The following is a 23755-nucleotide window of genomic DNA, read 5'->3' as shown; positions in this document are numbered from 1 at the left end:
TCTTGACTTGTGTGTATTCAAAGTAATGTTATTTGGAACAATTTGGTTATGATTTAGTGATGTTAAGACAACTTGAGATAAAGGAGGAGGGAGAAAATGTTATAATTTCTGTTGGCTCAAAAGGCATTAGATTTTCTCTCTGCAATTTCAGCAGATACCTGTATATTGGATTAAAGAAAACACATCCAGGTTTTAATATAACTTTATTTTTTAGGTTTATTATTTCCGACAAGGACATGAAGCCTATGTTGAAATGGCCCGGAAAAATAAAATATATAGTATCAATCCCAAAAAACAACCATGGCATAAAATGGAACTACGGGTATGACATTGATTTATTATTTAATGGCCCCAAAAATACAATTATGGATTTTGGAGAAAATTGTACTATGAGAAACTGCATCATGAAGATACCTTGTTTAATTGAAGCAGTCCTAGAGAGTAGCAGGTGTTTGATTTTCATCCAGAGAAACACACGATTTGAGTGAATTTATATACTCCAGTGCAGTTTATGGGTTGGGTACAAAATTTAGTTATAGTGAAAATTAGGGAATAAGTCTTAGGTAAGCTTTGTATTCATAAATTTGATGCATATTTCTAGATTTGTCAGCAGTAGTTCAAAGTTACCATAGGTCTTTGGAATGGTAATAGAAAACTTACTTTAGTAAAGTTCTCCATATTTTTCTTCCCTTTCTTACTTATTAAAAATTTCATTGTAACTTGCATACTATAAAGTGCACAAATCTTAAGTATAGAGCTAAGTAAATTTTTACATGTACTCAGTCATCACCATCCAAATCAAGATTTAAACCAAGAAATTTTTTCTCAACCATGTTTAGCAGTCTGTTTTGTGGTTTGTTTTGTAAAGATAGTTTCTTATATTCTCTGTCTCTCTCAGGAACAAGAACTTATGAAAATAGTTGGCATAAAGTATGAAGTGGGATTACCTACCCTTTGCTGCCTTAAACTTGCTTTTCTAGATCCTGATACTGGTAAACTGACTGGCGGATCATTTACCATGAAGTAAGGACTGTTGAAAGAGGCAATGGTTTTCTTAGTATTGTAGATTGTTTTTCAAGATTCAGATACATTTGAACATCTTTTAGGTATTTTTAGGTATGTGACCTAATCAGTTTGTTTCTGTTTGTAATTAGATACCATGATATGCCTGACGTTATAGATTTCCTAGTCTTGAGACAACAATTTGATGATGCAAAATATAGGCGATGGAATATAGGTGGGTAATTTATTTAGAAGCTATAGATGTTTGATGTGGTTTTTTTCTTAGTGATTTACTATTTTTCATACTTGAGAAAAAGATTATCAGAGAAATCTTTTTGCTGTTTGTAGGAATGTTAATAGCAAAGTAAGGTACTGTGTCAGAGGTATTGTTCAGTTTTGTTTAGAAGTGAAAATACTTTAGTTGATGCTTAAATTTCAAACATGTTTTTCTGTTACATTTGACTTTTTCTTTCCATGTTGTACATGTTAAGTTAAATTTTTATATAAAAATATTAACAATAGAATTTATATTTGAAGCCAAAAGAAGCTTAACAAGATGTGTAAGTTTGTACTAAAGCTGAACTGACATTTTTCTTTTATTGGTTAATCCTGTTATAATCTTTAAAATTAGTATCATAAACAAGTCTCAAAGAAGCTAAAATCCTTAAAAGTTTTCAGGCACTTAAGGTGCATTAATTTACATATAGATGATGTGCCACTTATGAGTGTAGTTCTCTTAAAAATTTCATATAGGACCAATGTGTGTCATGGTGTGATGTGTATATGGTATGTATGGTTTGAAAAAGGACATCAGTTGACATACCAGTCTATCCTTCAGTGCCATTGGAATGCATTGGCATGGTGGTTTGTCCTTTTTTGAAAACTTGTGTGTGCTCTGTAAAGAGAAATTAGGAAAATGCAAGTTATCAAAATTATGGACATGGAAGTTAGAAAGAAAATTTACATCTCATGTACCATTTCCCTAGAAGTTTTGAAAGATGTGTTTCATCAAATAAGGGAGTAAACCAAGAAAGGGAAAAGTATGGAATCCCCTCAAGAAACAGGAAGTCCAGAACAGGAAAAGTTAAAAGGAATCCCAAGTATTCAGTAGAAGCCTCAGGATAGCAGCTACCTAACAAGTCCAAATCTCCCTCAAGAGGAAAATCTTCAGGGGGAAAAATTGGAACACATAACTTATCTAGGAAGTTTGTCTTCGTGCAAAATGACATTGAAGAATGTTTTTTACAGCTTGAGCTGTTAGAGATTGTGGATACATTTAATTGTAAATTCACTGAAAACCAAGCGTTAAAAAATAATTATTAATTTTAAGGAAAACAAAATTATATAAGAAAGGCATTATATGCTATTTTGCTTAGGAGCAAGCAGTATTTACATAGTCATTATTAAAAATTGAATATGGATTAAATATACACATACTTTTTATGTACAGTTGTATTAAGGTTATAGTTGTCCCTTAGTATCCACAGGGAATTACTTCCAGGACCCCCATGAACACCAAAATCTTTGCATACATAGGTCCCAGAGTTGATCCTATGGAACCCCCCAATGTGAAAAGTTGACCCTTCCGTATTCATGGATTTCACATCCCACTAATACTGTATTTTCAATCTGCATTTGGTTGCTGATGTAGAATCTGCCAATACAGAGGGACAAATCTGTTTATTGGAAAAATCTGTGTGTAAGTAGACCTGGTCAGTTAAAACCCATGTCTTCAAGAATCAACTCTGATATTTACTGTCAAAAATTGATGAGTGAAGAAATCTGTAAGTCAAGAAGTAGTAGTTAAAATAGATGTAAACATTTTTCTTGGTTTTGGCTATCAGCCTTTGGTACATCTGATTTTTTAAATTTTTCACATACATTACTTGATATGATAAATTTTATTTTTTAAGGACTTGAATTTGCCAACAAATTGCAGAACAAATAATAGAGATCAAAGTTCAGGAATATTCCAGAAGTGAGCTCATAACTTCGGCAAAGTAATATGGCTGACATTGGACAAATCAGAGAGAGTTAAAATGGATGAACGTCATAATTTTCTCATTTGAATATTATGATTTTATTCTAATTTATGGGTTAATATTTTTCTAAAGTTAGTATCTAATTAGTCTTTTATATCTGAGAATATATGCATTCACCTATCGACTGCCATTTAAAATAACATTAGTAATTTTTACTTCAGCCCCTCCTCAGAAATGTTTTAAGGCTTACTCTCAATGGTGGACTTCAGTAGTAGTCCAGGTTCTTTGCTTAACTTTCTTGTTACTCTGCAGATACTGTTCATTATGGTTAGGCACACATTATTAAGTTCTTCCTCTTTAGCATGATGATCAGTCTGTATAGGGTCATAAGATGCAGCTTTTTGAAACTCTTCATGTTTACTGTGAAGTTGTGGTGGTGTCAAGAATGCTTCTTATTAAACTATATAGTAGCTTCTTAAGTGTCACTAGTATGCATCTGAGGAACAACTGTCAACAACATGCAGTTGTGTCCTATGAACTTTTCTCCTGGCTCCAATTTTCTTTTTTATCATATTCTTTTACCTTGTTTTTCAAATTTTTAATTTCATGCTGTATGTTTTTATAAACTTTTAAATCCTTTTTGGTAAGAAAAGGAGAACATAGATACTTTTCTCTTTATGAGTTTAAAAATAAAACTGATTCAGATTAATTGCTAACTTAATTCATTTTAACTTACCCGTGTGTCAGAAATGTAGAGTACTTTAATAGAATGCATTATTCAAAAATTACCGGGAGGTAGACATCACCATTTCTATTTTATAGACAAGGAAAATGAAGGTCAAAAATAATTAATATATTCAAAGTTACACAGATACATTATTTGAACCCAAGTCTTTCAGACTCTAGCCTATGCTAGCCACGAGAAAACTCAAGTACTGTGATAGCTGAGGAACAGGAAAGCATTGCATAAAGGAAGTAAGTGACTTACAGTTTTCTTATGACACGGAAGGAACATGAGAAGATTTAGATAAGAAAAAGCCATAGCATTTATAGCTTGTTCAGGTCTTTGGGAAAAAGCAGGTTAAGTAATACGATGACAGCAGTCGGATAAGGAAATAGACACAAGGAGTGTCCTCTGTTTTAAAAAGACTAGTTGTTTTATTTTTGTTTCTTTTTTTGTTTCCTTTTACAGGAAAGGGAGAGTGAGTGAGTATTAAGAGTGATTGAGATGAAGGAAGACAGGTTGGATTTTATGTTGTTTTGTTTAGGACGGAGTCTTGATTGATTGTTGGTTGGGAAAACTTGCTTACAGAAAATAAGAAATTAAAAATAGATTAAGTAATTGTTGAGTAGAATTTACCTAAATTATAATCTTCTTTGAGTGAAAAGTTTGGGTATAGTGTTAATGATGAATTTAAAATGCTAGATTGGTAAAAATGCCTAAAGCAAGTGAATTTCTATATACCTTAATGAAATATAAAAAGTAGAATTGAAAATTGCTAAGTCACACTTCAAGTATGCTTACTAAATACCTTTTTTCTCTTGGTATTGCTGATTGTACTTACTTATTTTTGGAGTGTGTGGTTCACTTTTTGTCTTCTGAAGTCATACAGGCAGTTTAGGTACTTAAAGGTTTACGTTAGGAAAAAGCAGTGACAGCAGCCATGCATTTCAGAATAATGAGATAGTTTTTGTTCTTGGCCAGGTGACCGCTTCAGGTCTGTCATAGATGATGCCTGGTGGTTTGGAACAATTGAAAGCCAGGAACCTCTTCAACTTGAGTACCCTGATAGTCTGTTTCAATGCTACAATGTTTGGTAAGGAAACATTTGTTGTATTTTAGTTCACTTAGGCTTGCTGTGAATTTTTTTTTCCATCTATTAAGAGATAAAGAGACTTCTTTTAAACACAGAAGCAATTATTTTGATAATTGATTTTATTAAAATTGTGAAACAATAATTTAGATTTTTTAATATAATGATTTTTCTTTCTTTAAGCTGGGACAATGGAGATACAGAAAAGATGAGTCCTTGGGATATGGAGCTTATACCTAATAATGGTAAGTGTGTGTTGGGTTTTTTGTGTCTGCATTATGGAGTTAATTTCTTAAGAAATTATTTAAGATTTGCTAACATGCTATCACAGTTGTTGTGAGTATCAAATAGAAAACATTCATTCAGCAAATATTTATTGTACACCTTGAAGTAGGGGAGATTCAGCAGCAAAGAATATAGATATAACTCTTGCCTACTTGGAATTTATAGTCTCACCGGGAAGATTGAAATTAATTTATTACAACAAAATATGAAATTGTTTTATTATTATTCAAGAAAGTGTGCATTTGGGAGGCAGAGACATTTTTGTAACTTTAGCAGACTGCTTACAGTGTAACATGATAGTTAAGAGGTTATGCTTTTGAGAGAGACGGACATCAGTTCATATCCTGACTTGTCATTTTTTATGTGATCTTGGCAAGTTCCATAAAGCCTCACTCCCCAACTTTTTAGGACTCGGCCTTTGAAACCGTCTAAGCTAATACCTTCCTTATAGGGCTGCTTTAAGGATTAAATAGCATCATGTGTGTAAAGTGCTTATTGTAGAGTCTGACACACACAAGAGCTCAACGAAGATATAATTAATAATGACAATATAACTGTCATTGTGCATATGGCCTGACACATTCAGGATTTAATAATTAGCCTTAGGCAGTGAGTACGACGTCTTCCTTGTACTGAGAAAAGGTCATTGGGACCAAAGCCTGGAGTTTATATATTCTTTCCACTTCATTGCCCATTTTTGTTTGCTTGTAAAAAATACAACACACATACACAATTGCATAAGCCAAAAAGGGATTAAAAGGATATAGTCCAGATTTTAATAATGATTATTTATAGAGTAGGATTATAAAGACTTCATAAATTATTTTCTGTTATTCTATATTGTTTGATTTTTTTTAACAATAATATATTACAGGGCGGGCACGGTGGCTCACACCTGTAATCCCAGCACTTTGGGAGGCTGAGGCAGGCAGAATATCTGAGGTGTTCGAGAGCAGCCTGACCAACATGGTGAAACCCCATCTCAACTAAAAATACAAAAATCAGCCTGGTGTGGTGGCATGTGCCTGTAATCCCAGCTACTCAGGAGGCTGAGGCAGGAAAATCACTTGAACCTGGGAGGCAGAGGTTGCATTGAGCCGAGATTGCACCACTGCACTCCAGCCTGGGCAACAGAGTGAGACTCCATCTCAAAAACAACAAAAATAATAATAATAATAACATCTGTTAGCAGATAAAAATAAGATCTTTAAAATACAAAGAGGAAAACATCTAATTTCTAACATAGTAGAAATCATCTTTTATTAATTGAGTTACTCAGTAGTTATTGTATTCCAAAGTCAGAGAAAAAATAACTGTTGGAGAAAATAACCCAATCTCATAGACCTCAGAAATGAGAAGATGGTCATGCTGGTAAGCTAAGATTAGTTCTTTGCAGGAATTATCACTTTGAAAATTTAATGCCAATATTATGTGTTTTTATCTCACTGCTAAATTAGAGCTGTTAAAATTATAAAATACCTTAATTTGTAACCATGTTACATGGCTTATCTTTTTGTTTCTCTCGTTTATTAAAAAAAAAGTTTAAATTTGAACTCACATTGAACTGTTGTGAATATGATAGCAGTGAAGCCAGTTGGTGTTAGAATGCCTTGGATATTTTTTAAATGAATAAGTGATACTGATTCACTATTTCATTTCCTACCTAAGTATATTGAAGGGTGGTTACTGTTGTTGTTCTATTTGGATATACATTCATACGAACCTATAGAGTTTAATTGTAGTTCGTGATGAGAATTTTGATTGTACACAAACAGTGGCATATTTTCAGTGTGTATCTGCCAAAACCTAGTCTAAAGGAAAAATTACCTAACACGTTTCTAGATTTTGAGTTACCGTAACCCTCTAGTGATTCTGTCAGCTAAAACTGTTAAAGATTCAAGCATGCAGAAAGCATACCTTCATAATTTATGAGTAATAAGCATAAGCATCATTTGTCAATTTTCATAATTCTCTGTTCCTACATTCAAAAATTGAAGCTTCGATTGAAGTATTTCTAGAAAATGTCACTTTAGTTCAGTTTTACCTTGTGTATAGTTTATCAAAAGTGAACATGGCAATTATGAAGTGATTCAGAAAACTTTGAGATTTGCATATTTTATAGAAATGATTTCTGCACGTGTAGCTTGATTACAGAGCAGATTTTCAGGTATAATTTTGGAGAAGTAATTATTTAGAGAATCATTTACAGTATCATTTAAAAATTAATTTAAATTTTCATGACCCTTGAAACGTACTTTCCTGTGTTAAAATAAAGAGTATATTTACCAAATCTATACAAAATATACTTTAATTTTGTGACTATTATTTTTACATTCTAAAGCTAACCTAAATACTAATAAGTTACCACATATTTGCAATGATCTGCTTTTCTATTTCAGCTGTATTTCCTGAAGAACTAGGTACCAGTGTTCCTTTAACTGATGGTGAATGCAGATCACTAATCTATAAACCTCTTGATGGAGAATGGGGTACCAATCCCAGGGATGAAGAATGTGAAAGAATTGTGGCAGGAATAAACCAGTTGATGACACTAGGTAAGTAAAGCAACACATGAGTATAGAAAAAACTGGCAGAATGCAAAGTAATAGAAAAATACTGTTATTCTCCAACAAAAAATTTTTTTCACAATATCCTAAGTCAATGGTTTCAAACATTTTAAGTGGAATCTGTTTTTGAATGTGATCTTAACACGGGACTTAACTATTTAAAACAGTTATAAATTAGGTTATGTTAGCTGAATTTTAGAATAAGGGCCTCCTAGAAGTGCCAGAGGCATCTCTGAAAAATCTTTGTCCTCCACAACCCAATTTAAAACACTTGACATATTCAGACTGACATGATATGAATTCATGGAGGAGGGTTGAAAGCTCAATTATAATTATACGGATAGCTTGTACTGGTCTCCCCCAACTTTATATACACACACAAAAGAGCATCTTTTTAAGGGGAAAGGAGAGGGTATATTAATTGCTTTGCCTTGTTAAAAGGAAAGAAAACAATGACCACAAAACTTGATTATCTGAATTCTGGGCTTCTGAAGTAACTCTAGACTATGTGGTGGTTTTTACTCTCTCTCAGTAAGGAATCAGCTGCAGAGTCCAGAGAGAAATTAACATGAGTAAGAAGAGCTGGATGGACACACACAGTGAGGAATATTCAAATCTGAAGTATTTTATAAAATGCCAACACTTTATAGGAATAGCCTTATAAATACTACCTGAAATAATTTTAGCAATATTTTAGGATATTAAGTATTATATGTGAATTAGCAAAAAAGTGGGAGTAATCCTAACTATAGTTTTTGCTGTACAACTTTACAGTGTGTATTGGATCAGTAGTATCACTGAATCAAAACTTCTGGGTCTGTTTCCTTTTCTCTACTTGTCTGATATTTCTCAGAATAATGTAAAGTTGAGATAAGGGAATAAATTTTGAGAAAGTCAGAGGTTAGATTTGAATGCAGTATGTTACAGTGTTAATAATAGAATGGTTTTGTCAAATATAGATTCAGGAATGGCCAACTGTCAATTATGGCAATGTGTGTGTACTTAGTAGGTCTGATATATGTATATATAATTTGTTTCTTTCTCCCAGTAAACCTATGAATACCCCTAGAATTTGGCAATATATATGTAGACATAAGAAAAAGTGAGATTCTTCATGTCAGCTAAACTATATTGTTTGTGAAAAGACAGTGGCAGACTAATGATTATGTAGATAAGGAGTTTTTAAGTCTTAATTCAAGTAGAATTCTTCTTGAATTATTTTAAGCATACAAAAATAAATTTACAAACTTATCTATTTATTTTAGATATTGCCTCAGCATTTGTGGCCCCTGTGGATCTGCAAGCCTATCCCATGTATTGCACAGTAGTGGCATATCCAACGGATCTAAGTACAATTAAACAAAGACTGGAAAACAGGTTTTACAGGTTAGAACCATTTGATGTAGCTACTATCAAAGGAAAGCTGGTGATCTTTCCACCCATTTACTGATCTTTAGCAGTGTTTCTCAACTTTTTGTATATATGAATGCACATAAGAATCACCTGGGGATTATGTTAAAATGTAGAATCTTATTCAGTAGATTTGGAGTGGGACTGGAGATTCTGCATTTCTAACAAGTACCAGTAATGCCAATGCTGCTGGTCTTTAGACACTTAAAATACAATTCCTAGGTACAGTTATTCCTAGAGGCTGGAATGATTTTATGCTCACTATCTTTATATTGTATTCTATAAAGCAAGGCAAGTTATTTCATTTTCTCCTAGATAACATTAAAGTATTTATTTGTTCGTTGATTTTTAATAGAATATATAATAAAAATTATGTATTTGTATTATGTATTTTGTTCTTATTTTGCCTATATTCAGCTTATCATTACTTATAACACTGAAATTTGAAAATACTCAGTTTTTCATAGTTGTAGTTTAGCATGAAAAAGAATTAGAATTACATGGCCCAGGCATAATTTCAATTAATTTTCATTATCTAGGTAATTTTGTTGAATGTCTTTAATCTTCAGTAGGCTTTATAGGTTTATTACCTAAAATGTTTTGTCAAAAAATATGTTTATAGCTTTTAAATAATAGAATCCTGTTTTTAGTTTTAATGTTTCTCATATAACCTTTGCTTAGCAGTCCAACAATTTAATTTGTGTAACATTGCATTAAAACTTTTTGTGACCAGTTATTTATTACTGAAGTCCTTTCCATTATTCTTCTTTTTTAACTTACAGAAGTTTTATTCATATTTTGTACTAATATTTTTCTGTATAAAATGTGCCTTTGGTTCTTTTTATGACTTAAATTTTATTTCCGTATCTCATTGTGAGGGGCTATCCTGTGCCTCTACCCACTAGATGCCAGTAGCAGCCCACTAGTTGTGAAAACCAAAAATGTAATCAGACATTGTCACATGTCTTCTGGGGAGCATAATTATCCTTGATTGAGAACCACTGGAATAAAGAAAACAAATATATTAAACTTGAGTTTCTAAAGATTTTTCTGATCTTCTTAGGTGTGTTTGCTGTTGCTTCCTTGATATTTGTCAAAAAGCGTAGAGATAGGGAGAAAATCCTCTATGCTATGTGGTTCCCAACCATCCCACCCTCAAAGCATTCTTCAAGTCTTTTTCAGTATCAGTTGTTGGAAGTTTAAGAGAAAAAAAAAAAAATGAAGGAATTCCTAACTATATTCCTACCTTGACCCCTAAATTGCTAAAGATTGGAAGTTAAACCTAGTGCTTCAGAGATGAAACAAGACATGGGTGGGTGAGAAGGAAAGAACTGTTTGTATACATACACTAATTGTTGTACTACAACTAGAAAGATAAGCTGCTGATATCTTCCATTATTGTTGTAAATATCTCACACATTACTCAACATGATAATTGCTAACATATACTATACATAAGGTTTGACTTCCAGTGGTTTGACTTAGATTTTTCAGCTTTACAGTGATATGAAAGGGATATGCATTCAGTAGAAACCATACTTCAAATTTTGAATTCTGATCTTTTTCTGGGCTTGTGATGTACTCTTTCATGATGCTGAGCAATGGCAGTGAGCTACAGCTCCCAGTAGCTCCCAGTCACCCACGTGATCATGAAGTTAAACCGATACTGTACAGTGTATTATGTTGCCATATGATTTTGCCCAACCATAGGCTAATGTAAGTGTTCTGAGCACATTTGAGGTAGGCTTGGCTGAGGTAAAATGTTTGCTAGGTTAACTATATCACATGCATTTTTTACTTAATGGTATTTTGAATTTACAGTGGGTTTATCAGTGTGTAACCCCATCATTAGTTGAGGAACATCTGTATTTCAAGATACATTATATTTTAAATAGGCTTTTGGCATTACCCTAGTTTTGTAGCCAATTTAGGAAAAAAACTTTTGGAACACAATACTTACATGAATTAGAAATTGCCTGTTTTCCAACCTGATAATAAACTCAGTTATAAACCTGAGTTATGTTCTTATTCAATACAATGATGACTTCCAGTACTATTTCACTGTTTAAAAGTTTTTGCTTCTTCCCTCACTCATTGGTGTTAGACTTCTTATAGTTTGTTTCTCTTTCGTGATACTTCTAGTTCAGTCTCTTGTTAAACTATTACTGTCAGTTTGCCCTTCTGGTATTAATCTAATACTTATGTTACACACAGTTTTCTATATGATACACTGAAGATATCTGATTCTGTTATTAGATAGAGCCTTGTGAATCTTTTTGAAATGCAGTTTTTCTTTGTTTCTATGTCCACAGTTACATACAGTGTTTTTTTATTCCATGTAATTGTATTTCTGTTCACAATCAGTAAGATTTTCTAAGTGTTTTCTTCTTTATTATTTTAAGTCAGGCCACATATTAGATAATATTCTCAAAAGTTGTCCTTGGATTTTTATTTACTTTCAGAAATAAAATTATAAAACTCCAGATTTTATTTTAGCATTATCAGTTAAGTGTTCAGAAAATAATTCTCATTTAGTTAGGTTTCTTGGTAAACGAACATGCAATATTTTTATAGTTTTGTATCTCATAAGGTGGCTGTCAGTTAACTTTTCATTTGTATATGTCATTTGATTACCAATAATATAATTAGATTAAAATTACTTGTTTCCTTTTTTGTTCGGAAGTCAGGGGTCTTTATTACCAAAAAATGATAGCATACATGACAAAAATATATAAAGCCAAAACTTAAAAACTCTCCCCTTTCTACTCTCCTGCCACTCCCCATATAGATGTTGTCCCTCCCAAAAAGAGGGCATTGTTAATAGTCTGGTGTGTTCCATTCCAGACATCTTGTATGCAAATACATAGTTATGGTTGCCCCTCTTTTTTTCCCCTAACACAAATGCAGTTATGCTTCTTTGAAAATGACTTTATAAGACCACTGGTTTTTACGATTGGTTTAGACTGAAATTGAAAAGTTGGAATGTCTTGGTTTTAAATGTTGTACACATATTTCTAAATATAAGGAAGTTAAAACTTCTATATTTTGTTTTTTTAAGGCGGGTTTCTTCCCTAATGTGGGAAGTTCGATATATAGAGCATAATACACGAACATTTAATGAGCCTGGAAGCCCTATTGTGAAATCTGCTAAATTCGTGACTGATCTTCTTCTACATTTTATAAAGTAAGTTATTTTTTCATACGTAATTATGATAGTTTTAATAATTAATGGCACCATAGTTCCTCTTAAAATAGAAAACATACTGTTTGTAAAGAGGAAACGTTTACGAGTAGCCAAAATAGCTCAGTTGGGAGAGCGTTAGACTGAAGATCTAAAGGTCCCTGGTTTGATCCTGGGTTTTGGAAGAAACAGGTCATTGGCTAATAATAAGAATGAAATCATAAAAGCTGCATTACCATTGTGTTTTAAGGTTAAAATTTTTTTTAAAAGATTCTTTTCGCAATCTAACTGTTAGACAATAATAACAGTAAAGATTTATTTAACATGTAATGTTTTACCTACTTTAACTTTTCTAACCCAAGTAACAATCTTACAGGTGGAAGAGATTTATTATCTGGAATTTTGAATTGAGGAAACTATGGCCTATAGTGGTTAACATGTATAAGGTTGCACAGTAAATGAGTGTCTGCCATCTGATTTGAGAATTTTTCATCCTAGCAGTATATTGCCCCTGTCAAGTATATTAACAAGTATTTAAGTAGTCCAGCAGGAGACTAAATTTAACTTTCATGATTCTAGTTCAAAGTCAAGGTTAGTTCCTCATTGATCCCATAACAAGAGTGATAACCACTATTTATTAAGGCAGAAGTACTTTCCCTTCCTTATCTTAAGGATTTTATGCAGTCATACAATGAATTGAGCCTCCTAAATTGAAGGCAGAGAAATGAATTCTATACTTTGTACAAAGACTGCTGTGATTCCATGTTGTTATTTTGAATTTTTTTTTCCTGGTTGAGAAGTAGTAACAGCATTTTAAAAGCTTACTTAGCTGTTATCAGCTTTCATTTTTAGATAATGAAAACTTCAGGATTATTCAGGTTTTTTTTTTTTTTAAATAAACATCCCTGCTTCATTCTCGTTAATGGACATAATCTTTGAGTTCCTTTTTGATTAATGTTTTTTAACTGAGAAATGCAGGTCATTTCAGTATAAGAAAACACCAAACATAATTAGTAAGGTCAATTTTGTGCCCTTTCTCTACCTTATTCTCTAAGATATCTATTGCTTTCCAATGGTTTGGGGGCCATTATTGCTATGCTTTTGTTTTCCTTATTGAAATTAGTAATTAAGCATTATCCTCCGAAGACTCTTATGTCTGTAATTTTTTGTGTTATAACTATGTGTAGGTATATCTGTTTTTTCAAAGAGAATCAGTAGAACTACATGAGATACCATATTCATATTTCAGTGAAATAATTTAGATGAAAATTGTTAATACATTTGAAATAGTCTATGAAATGTATTTCTTTCAAACAGCTACTTTGAAATGTCTTTGAAATCAGATTCATGAAACACTTAAAGCATTTGTATTGTATATTCCTAAAAATAAATCCGTGGCATTTTTTTTAGATGTGTATAGTTTGTTTAGAAATACTTTTTTTAGCAGATAGTTTTCAGGATATTAAGTATTCCTTGAAATTTTAATTATACTTTTTAATTGAGTTATTTGGCAAAATTTCAAGCAATTGATACATACAAAGTAATATAAAGGGTGCTTGGAGGTAGTATTTTTATCCTCTTAATACAGTTTCATAGGATAGATAAATCTGTAAGAAACTATAATATAAGGAAAACTGTGACAAGTAATAAGAGAATTGTATAGAAGTTTAGATGAGTGTAGGATCACTTTTAGTTGTGATGATAGGGATTCAGATACAGGGGAGGAGAAGTATGTTAAGAAGACATTGTATTCAAGGTAGATATTGATAGATTAAGGAAACGTTAGATGAAAAGAAAGCCATTCCAGGGATAAGGAGCAGCATGAGGTAGGGAGGTTTAATTAAGGGTAATATAAATTGGGTGAGGTAGACAGTAATGAGTAGAAGTCACAGTAGAGATACAGTGCTATAAATTTGAGTTGGGGCCACATCATGGGTGGCCTTGAATGCCAATCTAAGGTTTTAGACTTTTAAAATATGAGCTCTGAGAGCAAGGGGATGTTGAAAGTATTTTGACATGAGAATAAAATGTTTTACACTATGCCTTAAAAATGTTAATTTGACTGCAGTGTCTAATTTAATTGATATAGAAGAGACAAGAAGCATAAATAGCAGATTGACTGCTATATTTGACCAACTAAGAGTTGATGAGGGCTTAATTTATGGAAGTGAGAAAGGGACAGATGCCCAGACATACTTGGGGATAGAGTTCACAGCACTTGACCACTAATTGGATTTATAAGGAGGAGGAAAGGGAAAGAATAATGAAAAACCAATATTCCCATTACTGTAAGAATGGTATGTTGTTTAAGAAAAAATAGAGAAAGGAACAAGGATATCTGGGGAGCCACTATTAAGTTTAAACATGTGGAATTTTAGGTTATGGTAGAATGCTCAGGAGAAGGGTTAGGACAGATTGCAGGAATTTTGGAATTCATTTACACAGATAAACCACCAGTATGTAAAGTTATCAAAGCAAAAGGTACAGTGTCAAGAGAAGATGCGTAAGAACAGAGTTTTGGGAAATACATTTAAGAATAAAAGAAAGAAAGTTGGAAGACAAGAAATATATTAGCTGTTTGAAGACTGAGGAATGGAAGAAGCACAGCAGATACCTAAGCAAAGACTGGGAGATGAGACTTGGGTTTGGTGTAATGATATAGTCAGGCCACACTGAAAACTCTACATAGAGTGGAGGGGTCAGGGTTAAATGTGTGTGCACACATTATTGGAGTAAGCCAATGGAGGAGAAAGCAAGCCTTCAGCTTCTACTTTTATCTTAAAATATGGTTTTAGGAACAAATTTTTAAGGAAAAAATTATCATGGCTGTAGTCTTACATTTTAACATTTCCTTGTTATGTAGGGATCAGACTTGTTATAACATAATTCCACTTTATAATTCAATGAAGAAGAAAGTGTTGTCTGATTCTGAGGTATGTAATATTTCATTATGATTACTATATTGATATTCTCTGTATAAAAATAAATTTACATATTATAGTTTTCAGGTAAAAGCTGTTGTGAAGATTATTTCTTGTCTAGTGTAGTTTAAAACAAAAACTGGCAGTAGAATATTCTTCTTAGAGTTACAAAAAAAATTTTTAATGGGAAACTTTTTAATGAGTCAGTAAAGTGCCCCAGCATATACATTACAGTGTTCCAGTGTGTAAAGGAAATAATTGCTAATTAATCAACTATAAAGTATAATGGCATTTAAAATGTTTTATGAATCTGATAAATTCTTGCCTCAAAGGAAGAAGAGAAAGATGCTGATGTGCCAGGAACTTCTACTCGAAAAAGGAAGGTAATATAGTTTTAGTTTTAGCAGGAGTACTTTATATGAATTAAAATGTATTAAGAGCTTTCTTTTTTTACTCAGCATTTTAAAAGACATTAAGTATGTTCAAATTAGTTTCAATTACAAAATGTATGTTTTTTAGAACTTCGTGAATATTTTCTTTTGTTTGAATTCTTGTGTATTACCCAATTATCTAAGACTGCATTAAAAGTACAAATTTTATTGTATAAGTGCTCTTTTATTAATATATTTGAACACTTTTATCGCAGGACCATCAGCCTAGACGAAGATTACGTAATAGAGCCCAGTCTTACGATATTCAAGCATGGAAGAAACAGTGTGAAGAATTGTTAAATCTCATATTTCAATGTGAAGATTCAGAGCCTTTCCGTCAGCCAGTAGATCTCCTTGAATATCCAGTAAGTGTTTTTGAAAATATTTTCTTTACCTGTCAGTTTGCTACATATCTTTTACATGACAGTTGGCTATTTTAGTTACTTTTTATGATTATTGTTCATTTCTTTATTATTTTATACATGTTCTCATTATCCATTTGACTACATAGAGAATCTAAATTTTGAATAGTGTGGTAAAATGGAAGGAGCCCTGAACCAAGACACTGTAAGAAATGGGTTATTCTGTTCCTACCAGTTGTGCAGCTTTGAGCTAGTCCCTTAGTTTTCTCATCTGAATTTTTTTTTCTTTTTGTCTTCCCTACACTGATTCTATGAATTTATTATGGCAGTTATCTAGGAAAAAAAAAATGCCTACATCCTTACAGGATTATGGAGATGTAAAGAGAATATATAAAAATAATTTTTAGGCTGGGCGCAGTGGCTCATGCCTGTAATCCTAGCACTTTGGGAGGCCGAGGCAGGCAGATCACAAGGTCAGGAGATCGAGACCATCCTGGCTAACATGGTGAAACCCCGTCTCTACTGAAAATACAAAAAAAAAAAAAAATTAGCCGGGTGTGGTGGCGGGCCCCTGTAGTCTCAGCTACTCGGGAGGCTGAGGCAGGAGAATGGCGTGAACCCGGGAGGCGGAGCTTGCAGTGAGCCGAGATCCCGCTGCCTGGGCAACAGAGCGAGAGACTCGGTCTCAAAAACAAAAGCAAACAAAAAAATAGTTTTTAAATGTGAAGCACTGTATACAAATGTAAGGTGATATTATTGTATATATTTAGGTATGCCAATGTATAATCTTTATGGAATACATGGTAAAAAGAGCTAAGTAAACATGATCCAAGTATTTATTTTGGCATGCAATCATAGCAATCTAAATTTAGCGTAGAGTGATTTCTCATCCCTTTAAAAAATAATTAAATGCTATATAGTTCAGGGGCCAGGTGCAGTATCTCACACCTGTAATCCCTGCGCTTTGGGTGGCCGAGGCGGGTGGATAACTTGAGGCCAGGCGTTTGAGACCAGCCTGACCAATATGGTGAAATCCCGTCTCTACTAAAAATGCAAAAATTACCCGGGTGTGGTGGTGGGCACCCGTAATCCAAACTCTTCGGGAGGCTGAGGCAGGACAATCGCTTGAACGTGGGAGGCGGAGGTTGCAGTGAGCCGAGATGGCACCATTGCACTCCAGCTTGGGTGACAGAGTGAGACTCTTGTCTCAAAAAAGAAAAAAGTTATGCAGTTCAGATAGCATTCATGGTTTGAAATGAAAATAAAAAATGTTTTATAAGACATCATGACCTAGATGTGGTATCATTGGACATCATTATCTTATCCCTTTAAAAAGTAATTAAATGATATAGTTCAAGGGCTGGGCGCAGTGGCTCACACCTGTAATCCCAGCACTTTGGGAGGGTGACGTGGGCAGATCACCCGAGGTCAGGAGTTCAAGACCAGCCTGACCAACATGGTAAAATCCTGTCTCTACTAAAAATACAAAAATTAGCCAGGCTTATTTTTGTTCTAACTTACAATGATGAAAATAGAGAAACTTCATCAACAGATAAATATCAGAAAATGACTTTTTTCATGTCATTTAAAATACCAGAAACATAGAATGTTAAATGTGGAAGAGAAATCTTTAATTCCAGTGACGTGATAAATTGAGCTAATTAGAACCTCACCTTTGGGAAAACCTAGGACTGAGCTGATGCATGAATGTTCTGGCTTTCATTTCTCTCTGTTTTCACAACTTACGGATTTCACTTTGGTTCTTGCAAGCTCAGCTATGTATTCTTTTGAAAAATAAATTGCTGTTTATTCATTGTTTTAGGCATTTGTATTCTGGGCTTTACACAGAAAAGAAGGGATAGAAATAAGACAATGTTTTTATTCTAGAGGCACAAGTATTAACACTATACAGAGATAATTGAGTCCTTGGGCAGTGGTGAAAAAGGAATTTGGAGCTGAAACCCAACCCTAAACCAGAAGTATTGAAGAACTGCACCCTGAAAGAAAATAAGAATTGAATAATTCCTTTCACAACAAAGAATGTTTTCCCCAGTGGTTCTAATGTCAGAGAGGAGAAATTTTCCTAAACGTACGCTATACATGGACTTAGAATCCAAACTTGCACTACCCTTGTGTAGAAATCCATTATGGAAAAAAAGTTAATCCTTAACTGAATGAACTAATGATTAAAAAAAAACCACACACACACACACCTATATAAGGGACTGATCTACCATTATAAGATGACAGAAACAACCAATGGAAATATTAGTAACCTCTCCCTGAAAATTTGAGTAATAGATTATTCTGAATTACTATACTTCATTAAAAAAAAGAGAGATGACATTCATTGTAAGATTATTGTTGTTATATGTACCACCAAGAAAAAAGAAATGCTGTGAGTTAAACTTTGATAGATAATTTTGGTTAAAGGAATAAATGAAAGAATAAGAAACATGGGGTAAAGTATGTTATTTGAGAGGAAAAGAGGGAAGACATATTAAAACCAATTAAATAGAATCCTGGAAATGAAATGTATAATTACTGAAATTAAACTTACCGGACAGTTTTAAAAACAGATTAAAGAGATAGTAAATGTAAAGATCTAAGCAAATTCTATAGAATCCCACACAGAATGAAGAGATTGAGTGTGAAGGAGAGAGTAAGAGGTAATGGTAGATAGAAAGAGAAGGTCCAAAGTATGTCTAACAAAAATTTCAGTGGAAGAGAATAGACAGAATGGGAGAGGAGAAATATTTGAGGAGCTAATGGCCAAGAACTTTTTTTTTTTTGAGACAGAGTCTCACTCTGTCACCAGGCTGGAGTGCAGTGGCTCAATCTCGGATCACTACAAACTCTGCCTCGTGGGTTCAAGCGATTCTCCTGGCTCAGCCTCCCGAGTAGCTGGGATTACAGGCGCATACTACCACGCCAAGCTAATTTTTATTTTTTTAGTAGAGATGGGGTTTCACCATGTTGGCCAGGATGGTCTCGATCTCTTGACCTCGTGATCTGCCTGCCTTAGCCTCCCAAAGGGCTGGGATTACAGGCGTAAGCCACCATGCCCCATGGCCAGGAATTTTCTAGAATTGGTAAACATTTGACAAACTATGATTCCTGATCGGGATATACAAGAAAAAAATCTTTACCTAGAATAAGAGTGAAAAAAACTCAACAATTGAAAGTCAAAAAGAAAATATTAAAACAGTCAGACAGAAAAAATGGAGGCGACCTGAGACTGCTCCAAGCCACTCACTTTACTGATGTTGAACTGAGACTCACCTTGCTAAGATTTATAGACAAAGCTGTTTCTTGCTATTTATTTGTGGCTATTTATAGACAGAGCCACAATGGGAACCCATATCCTTTATATCCAGCGCACCAGTTATATGTGATATTCTGACAATAGGCAAATGAATTTTTGTAAAGTTCACTTTTTAAACTTAAGAGGGAAATATCTAAGAATGCAGTCATCTTTTACATATTCAAAATAATGAGAACAATATTTAGCAAATATTTAGAACCTGTCCCACCAGCTAAACGTGTTAGCCGATGAAAAGTAGTAGAAGTAAGAAAAATGTAATCTTTTGCCTAGGTGTGTTTTGTTAATTACTGTCACAGAAGAGAAAAAGAAAACTTTGGATACCAATCTACTTTTTATAATTCAGAATTAACTGTATCATCCTTACTTTAGTGGAATATTTAAGGCAGATCACGCACTTCATATTTCACCTTTTATATGAAAATATTAGTTCACATTTTGAGTGTAATCAAATATTCAAAGCAAGATGTTAAAAATTAAATTTTTGATGGAAATAAATGGGCTTAATAATCTACAGCTTTCATGTATTCAATAGAATTGTATTGAGCAGTTATCATGTACTATACTGCATGGTGGAAGGCCAAGATGTGAGCCAAGAAAAATTAAGTATTCTACATGAATTTTACATTACCCAAAATATTGCAAAACATTTTAAAAAATCATTTTTATATTTTGCCCAAATCTACAAAGTTTGTAACGCCAATAATGTAAAATCTCTAAGAACTTGTTAACTAAAGAGCCCACCTCTAAATAATCTATGGATTAAACAAATCTCATGGGGATTAAAAAAATGTATTGAACTCAATTAAAATAAATTCAGTGTATCCAAATTTGTAGGATGCAGTTAAAGCAATGCAGGAAAATTTCTAATACCAAAGTGTACTAAAGAGTACAGCAGAAAAGGAGAAGTTTCAAATCAGTAATCGAAGATCACTCCTCAAGAACCTAGAGAAAGAAGAGTAAAATCAACCAAAAGTAAGCCAACAAAAGGAAATAATAAAGAGCTGAAATCTGTGAAACTCAAAAAAGAAAAACAATAGAGAAAATCTATAAAATTGGAAGCTGGTTATTTGAGAAGATCAACAAGATTGACAAGCCTCTGTTAAGATTTACAAAGCTATAGAGATGACAGATTGTTAATATCAGGGATGATATAGAGCATATCACTATAGACCCTGCAAATACCAGAAGGATGATAAAGTAAAAATAAATAATACTACAAAGAATTATACATACATAAATTTGGTAACTTACATGAAATAGACCGATACTCAAAGTATAAACTACCACAACTCACCCAGTATGAAACAGGTAACTCAGTAACCCTATTAGGGAAATTTAATTTGTGATTATAAGTTTTCAAAAAAGAAATGTCTAGTCCCGGATGGCTTCACTGAGAATTCAACCAAACATTTAAAGAATTAACACAAATTCTACACAGTCTCTTCCAGAAGATAGAAAAACTCAAATTCCCAACTCATTCTATGAAGGCCAGTGTTCCCCTGATCTCAAAACCAGACAATAACAGTAGAAAAGAAGAAAAAAAACTAACCAAATAACAGCAAATAGAATTCAGGAATATATTAAAAAGTGATTTTATACCATGACCAAGTGCTGTTTATTCCAGAGATACAAGGATGGTTGATTATTCAAAAACCAGTCAATGTAATCCATCATATTAATAGGCTAGTGAAGAAAAATCTCATGATTATATCAAGTAATATAGAAACAGCATTTGACAAAATTTCACACCCATTTGTTCTATGAATGTGCATTTTGGTTATGGTAAAGTCAGTGTGGTCACAGGAGGAAATGAAAACAAGGCTTGGAAGGAAAAAGTTTATTATACTGAAGATTCCCAGGCCGGGCATCGTGGCCCACACCTGTAATCCCAGCACTTTGGGAGGCCAGGGTAGGTGGATCACTTGAGCTCAAGAGTTTGAGACTAGCCTGAACAATATGGCAAAACCCTGTCTTTACAGAAAATACAAAAATTAGCCAGGTTCTGTGGTGTGCACCTGTAGTCCAAGCTACTCATGAGGATTGCTTGAGCCTGGGAGATGGACATTGCAGTGAGCCAAGGTCACACCACTGCACTCTAGCCTGGCAATAGAGTGAGACCCTATCTCATTAAAAAAAAAAAAAAAAAGTAAAAAGTCCCAGAAAAGTAGGGGGTTACCACATGCCACACAGGGCCACAGGGGAAGTGCTAGGTTTTGGTTGGGTAGGAGAGACCAAAACTAGGGAAAAGCTTAGAAATCATTTATTGGGGTTTCTGCAGGAAATGCAAGGCAGGTCACAGTTAACAGCTTATTTTTGGCTAGTTTGAATAATTCCAGTGGGCTCTGAGGCACACGTATCTAGTTGTCTGGTCCCAGCCCTGGGATGATTTAAAATGGAAATACTGGCTTAGTGTGTGAGAGTGAGAAAAGGAGCTGACTGTGGCTTTATACTTGGGATTCATTGGTATGTATATGAAAGACAATGTTCTCAGTGGAGCCCGTCACTAAGAATTGACTGCCCCAGGAAGGGGCAGTCTTTCCTCAGGTCTGTAAGGCCCCCCAGGTACCAGATCATCCTTGGCCCTGTGAATAGATGGCAAATAGACAAATGCAGAATCTGAAGAAACAAGACGTTAATTCATTATAAAACCCCTAAGAAAACTGGGAATAAAGGAAAACTTCCACAACTTGATAAAGTACATCTATAAAAAACCTACAGCTAACATCATGTTTACCGGTGACAGACTGAGTGCTTTCCCCCTAAGAATTAGGAATGATTGAAAAATGTTCACTCTCACTACTGCTATTCAACATAGTACTGGAAATTCTAGCCAATGCAATAAGGCAAGAAAAGGAAATAAAAGGCATACCTATTGGAAAGGAAGAAATAAAAATTTGTAAAGGCAGTAATCCTGCCTTATATGGCACCTTCTTCAGGGTCAGACATATTTGATCATAATTTAAACTTGATGGTGCAAAGTCAAGTTGTTATACTTCAAAAAATATAATCGCATACTGAGGGACTATTGAAAAACTGCAGGCCAGATGTGGTGGCTAATGCCTGTAATCCTAGCACTTTGGGAGGCCAAGGCAGGCAGATTATTTAAGTCAGGGAGTTTGAGACCAGTTTCAGCAACATGGCAAGACCCCGTCTCTACAAAAATTATACAAATTAGCTGGGCGTGGTAGCGCCTGCCTGTAGTCCCCGCCACTTGAGAGGCTGAGGTGGGAAGATTGCTTGAGTCTGGGGGGCTTAGGATGCAGTGAGCTGTGATGGCATCAACTGCACTCTAACCTGGGCAACAAGCAAGACTGTCTCTCCCAAAAAAGGGGGAGTACAATACTCTTTGTCCCTGCTTAAAAAAAAAAAAAAGCATATTCTGATAATTTTAGAATTATATACCATATTATGATGATTTTCTGTTGCTCTTTCACTTGTGTGTTTTTATTGGTTCCAATCTGTTACCTAATTTTATACTCAATTGACTAGGTAGACACCTCAGGTGACATGCATAGACTTTGTGACAACTATTCACATTCGTTAATTCTTTATTACTGCAAAGCAAAACTCCCAATTGTAGTACTGAAGTTGAGATTACTAGAACTTAGGTGTCTGCATAAATGGGATGCTGGCATACTTCCATCATTTTTATTTCCTTAAAGTTACAGTTGTATTTCAGTGCGTCAGACCTTTAGAATTTATAAGTAGTATAAAGTTTTGAGAGTTTCTTTCAAACTTTTGGTTGTAGAGCTGGGCTTTTTCCTTACTCTTTTACTTTCCCCTTTCCAGTACAACTCCATCTCCCAAGTCTCCAATGAAAAATTAATAACTTCTGTGTTCTTGAATAAGAAAATTATTGTTGATTGCAATATAAGGGGGAGAGTATGAAATAAATTAGAATTATTAGAAAAAAGGAACTCTTGATAAGGGGAACAGGAGTGATTATTAAGAGTTCTAGGACTTATAGTCATCATAAAAATCCTGTGCAAATCCCTGTGCTGAGAAGTGATGCTTTGTGTAATAATAATGGTAACACCACCTATTTTCCCTCTCCTAGGACTACAGAGACATCATTGACACTCCAATGGATTTTGCTACCGTTAGAGAAACTTTAGAGGCTGGGAATTATGAGTCACCAATGGAGTTATGTAAAGATGTCAGACTTATTTTCAGTAATTCCAAAGCATATACACCAAGCAAAAGATCAAGGGTATATAATTAAATTTTGTTTATGACTAGATTGAGTTAGAGGAGTATGTTAAATGACTAAACGTTGCTTTACTTAAAATTTAGGTCCAAGTTACCTTTGTTATATTCTGAATATTGTCCCACTGGAAAAAGAATTTATACCTTTCTACTCAGCTCCTTGTATGACATAACATTTATGTTATCTTTGATGTCTGGTAATGGTGACTTTTCTTGAAGTACTGTGATTGAATAGATAGGTGCAAATTGTCCTGGTATGCACCAGAGCC

The 23755-nt window shown here is 33.8% G+C and overlaps 1 protein-coding gene and 1 non-coding gene across 4 annotated transcripts in view; both read left to right on the top strand.

Moving 5' to 3' along the window:
- Positions 1–23755, top strand: part of PHIP (pleckstrin homology domain interacting protein) — a 138252-nt gene that overhangs the window by 101559 nt on the left and 12938 nt on the right. For all 3 annotated transcript variants that reach the window (XM_050788268.1, XM_050788269.1, XM_050788270.1), the window contains 12 exons: positions 215–322; positions 899–1023; positions 1155–1237; positions 4690–4801; positions 4982–5043; positions 7483–7638; positions 8916–9036; positions 12119–12244; positions 15105–15174; positions 15495–15545; positions 15809–15958; positions 23338–23490. In XM_050788268.1, coding sequence (XP_050644225.1) covers positions 215–322; positions 899–1023; positions 1155–1237; positions 4690–4801; positions 4982–5043; positions 7483–7638; positions 8916–9036; positions 12119–12244; positions 15105–15174; positions 15495–15545; positions 15809–15958; positions 23338–23490 — 1317 coding nt within the window. The remainder of the gene's footprint in view (positions 1–214; positions 323–898; positions 1024–1154; positions 1238–4689; positions 4802–4981; positions 5044–7482; positions 7639–8915; positions 9037–12118; positions 12245–15104; positions 15175–15494; positions 15546–15808; positions 15959–23337; positions 23491–23755) is intronic.
- TRNAF-GAA (transfer RNA phenylalanine (anticodon GAA)) lies at positions 12354–12426 on the top strand. The gene has a single exon. It is a non-coding gene; the product is annotated as a tRNA-Phe (tRNA).

This window comes from Macaca thibetana, chromosome 4, assembly GCF_024542745.1.
Source record: "Macaca thibetana thibetana isolate TM-01 chromosome 4, ASM2454274v1, whole genome shotgun sequence".
Classification (NCBI taxonomy): domain Eukaryota; kingdom Metazoa; phylum Chordata; class Mammalia; order Primates; family Cercopithecidae; genus Macaca; species Macaca thibetana.
Note: the sequence above shows the minus strand (reverse complement) of the source record. Positions and strands in the feature narration are given on the sequence as shown.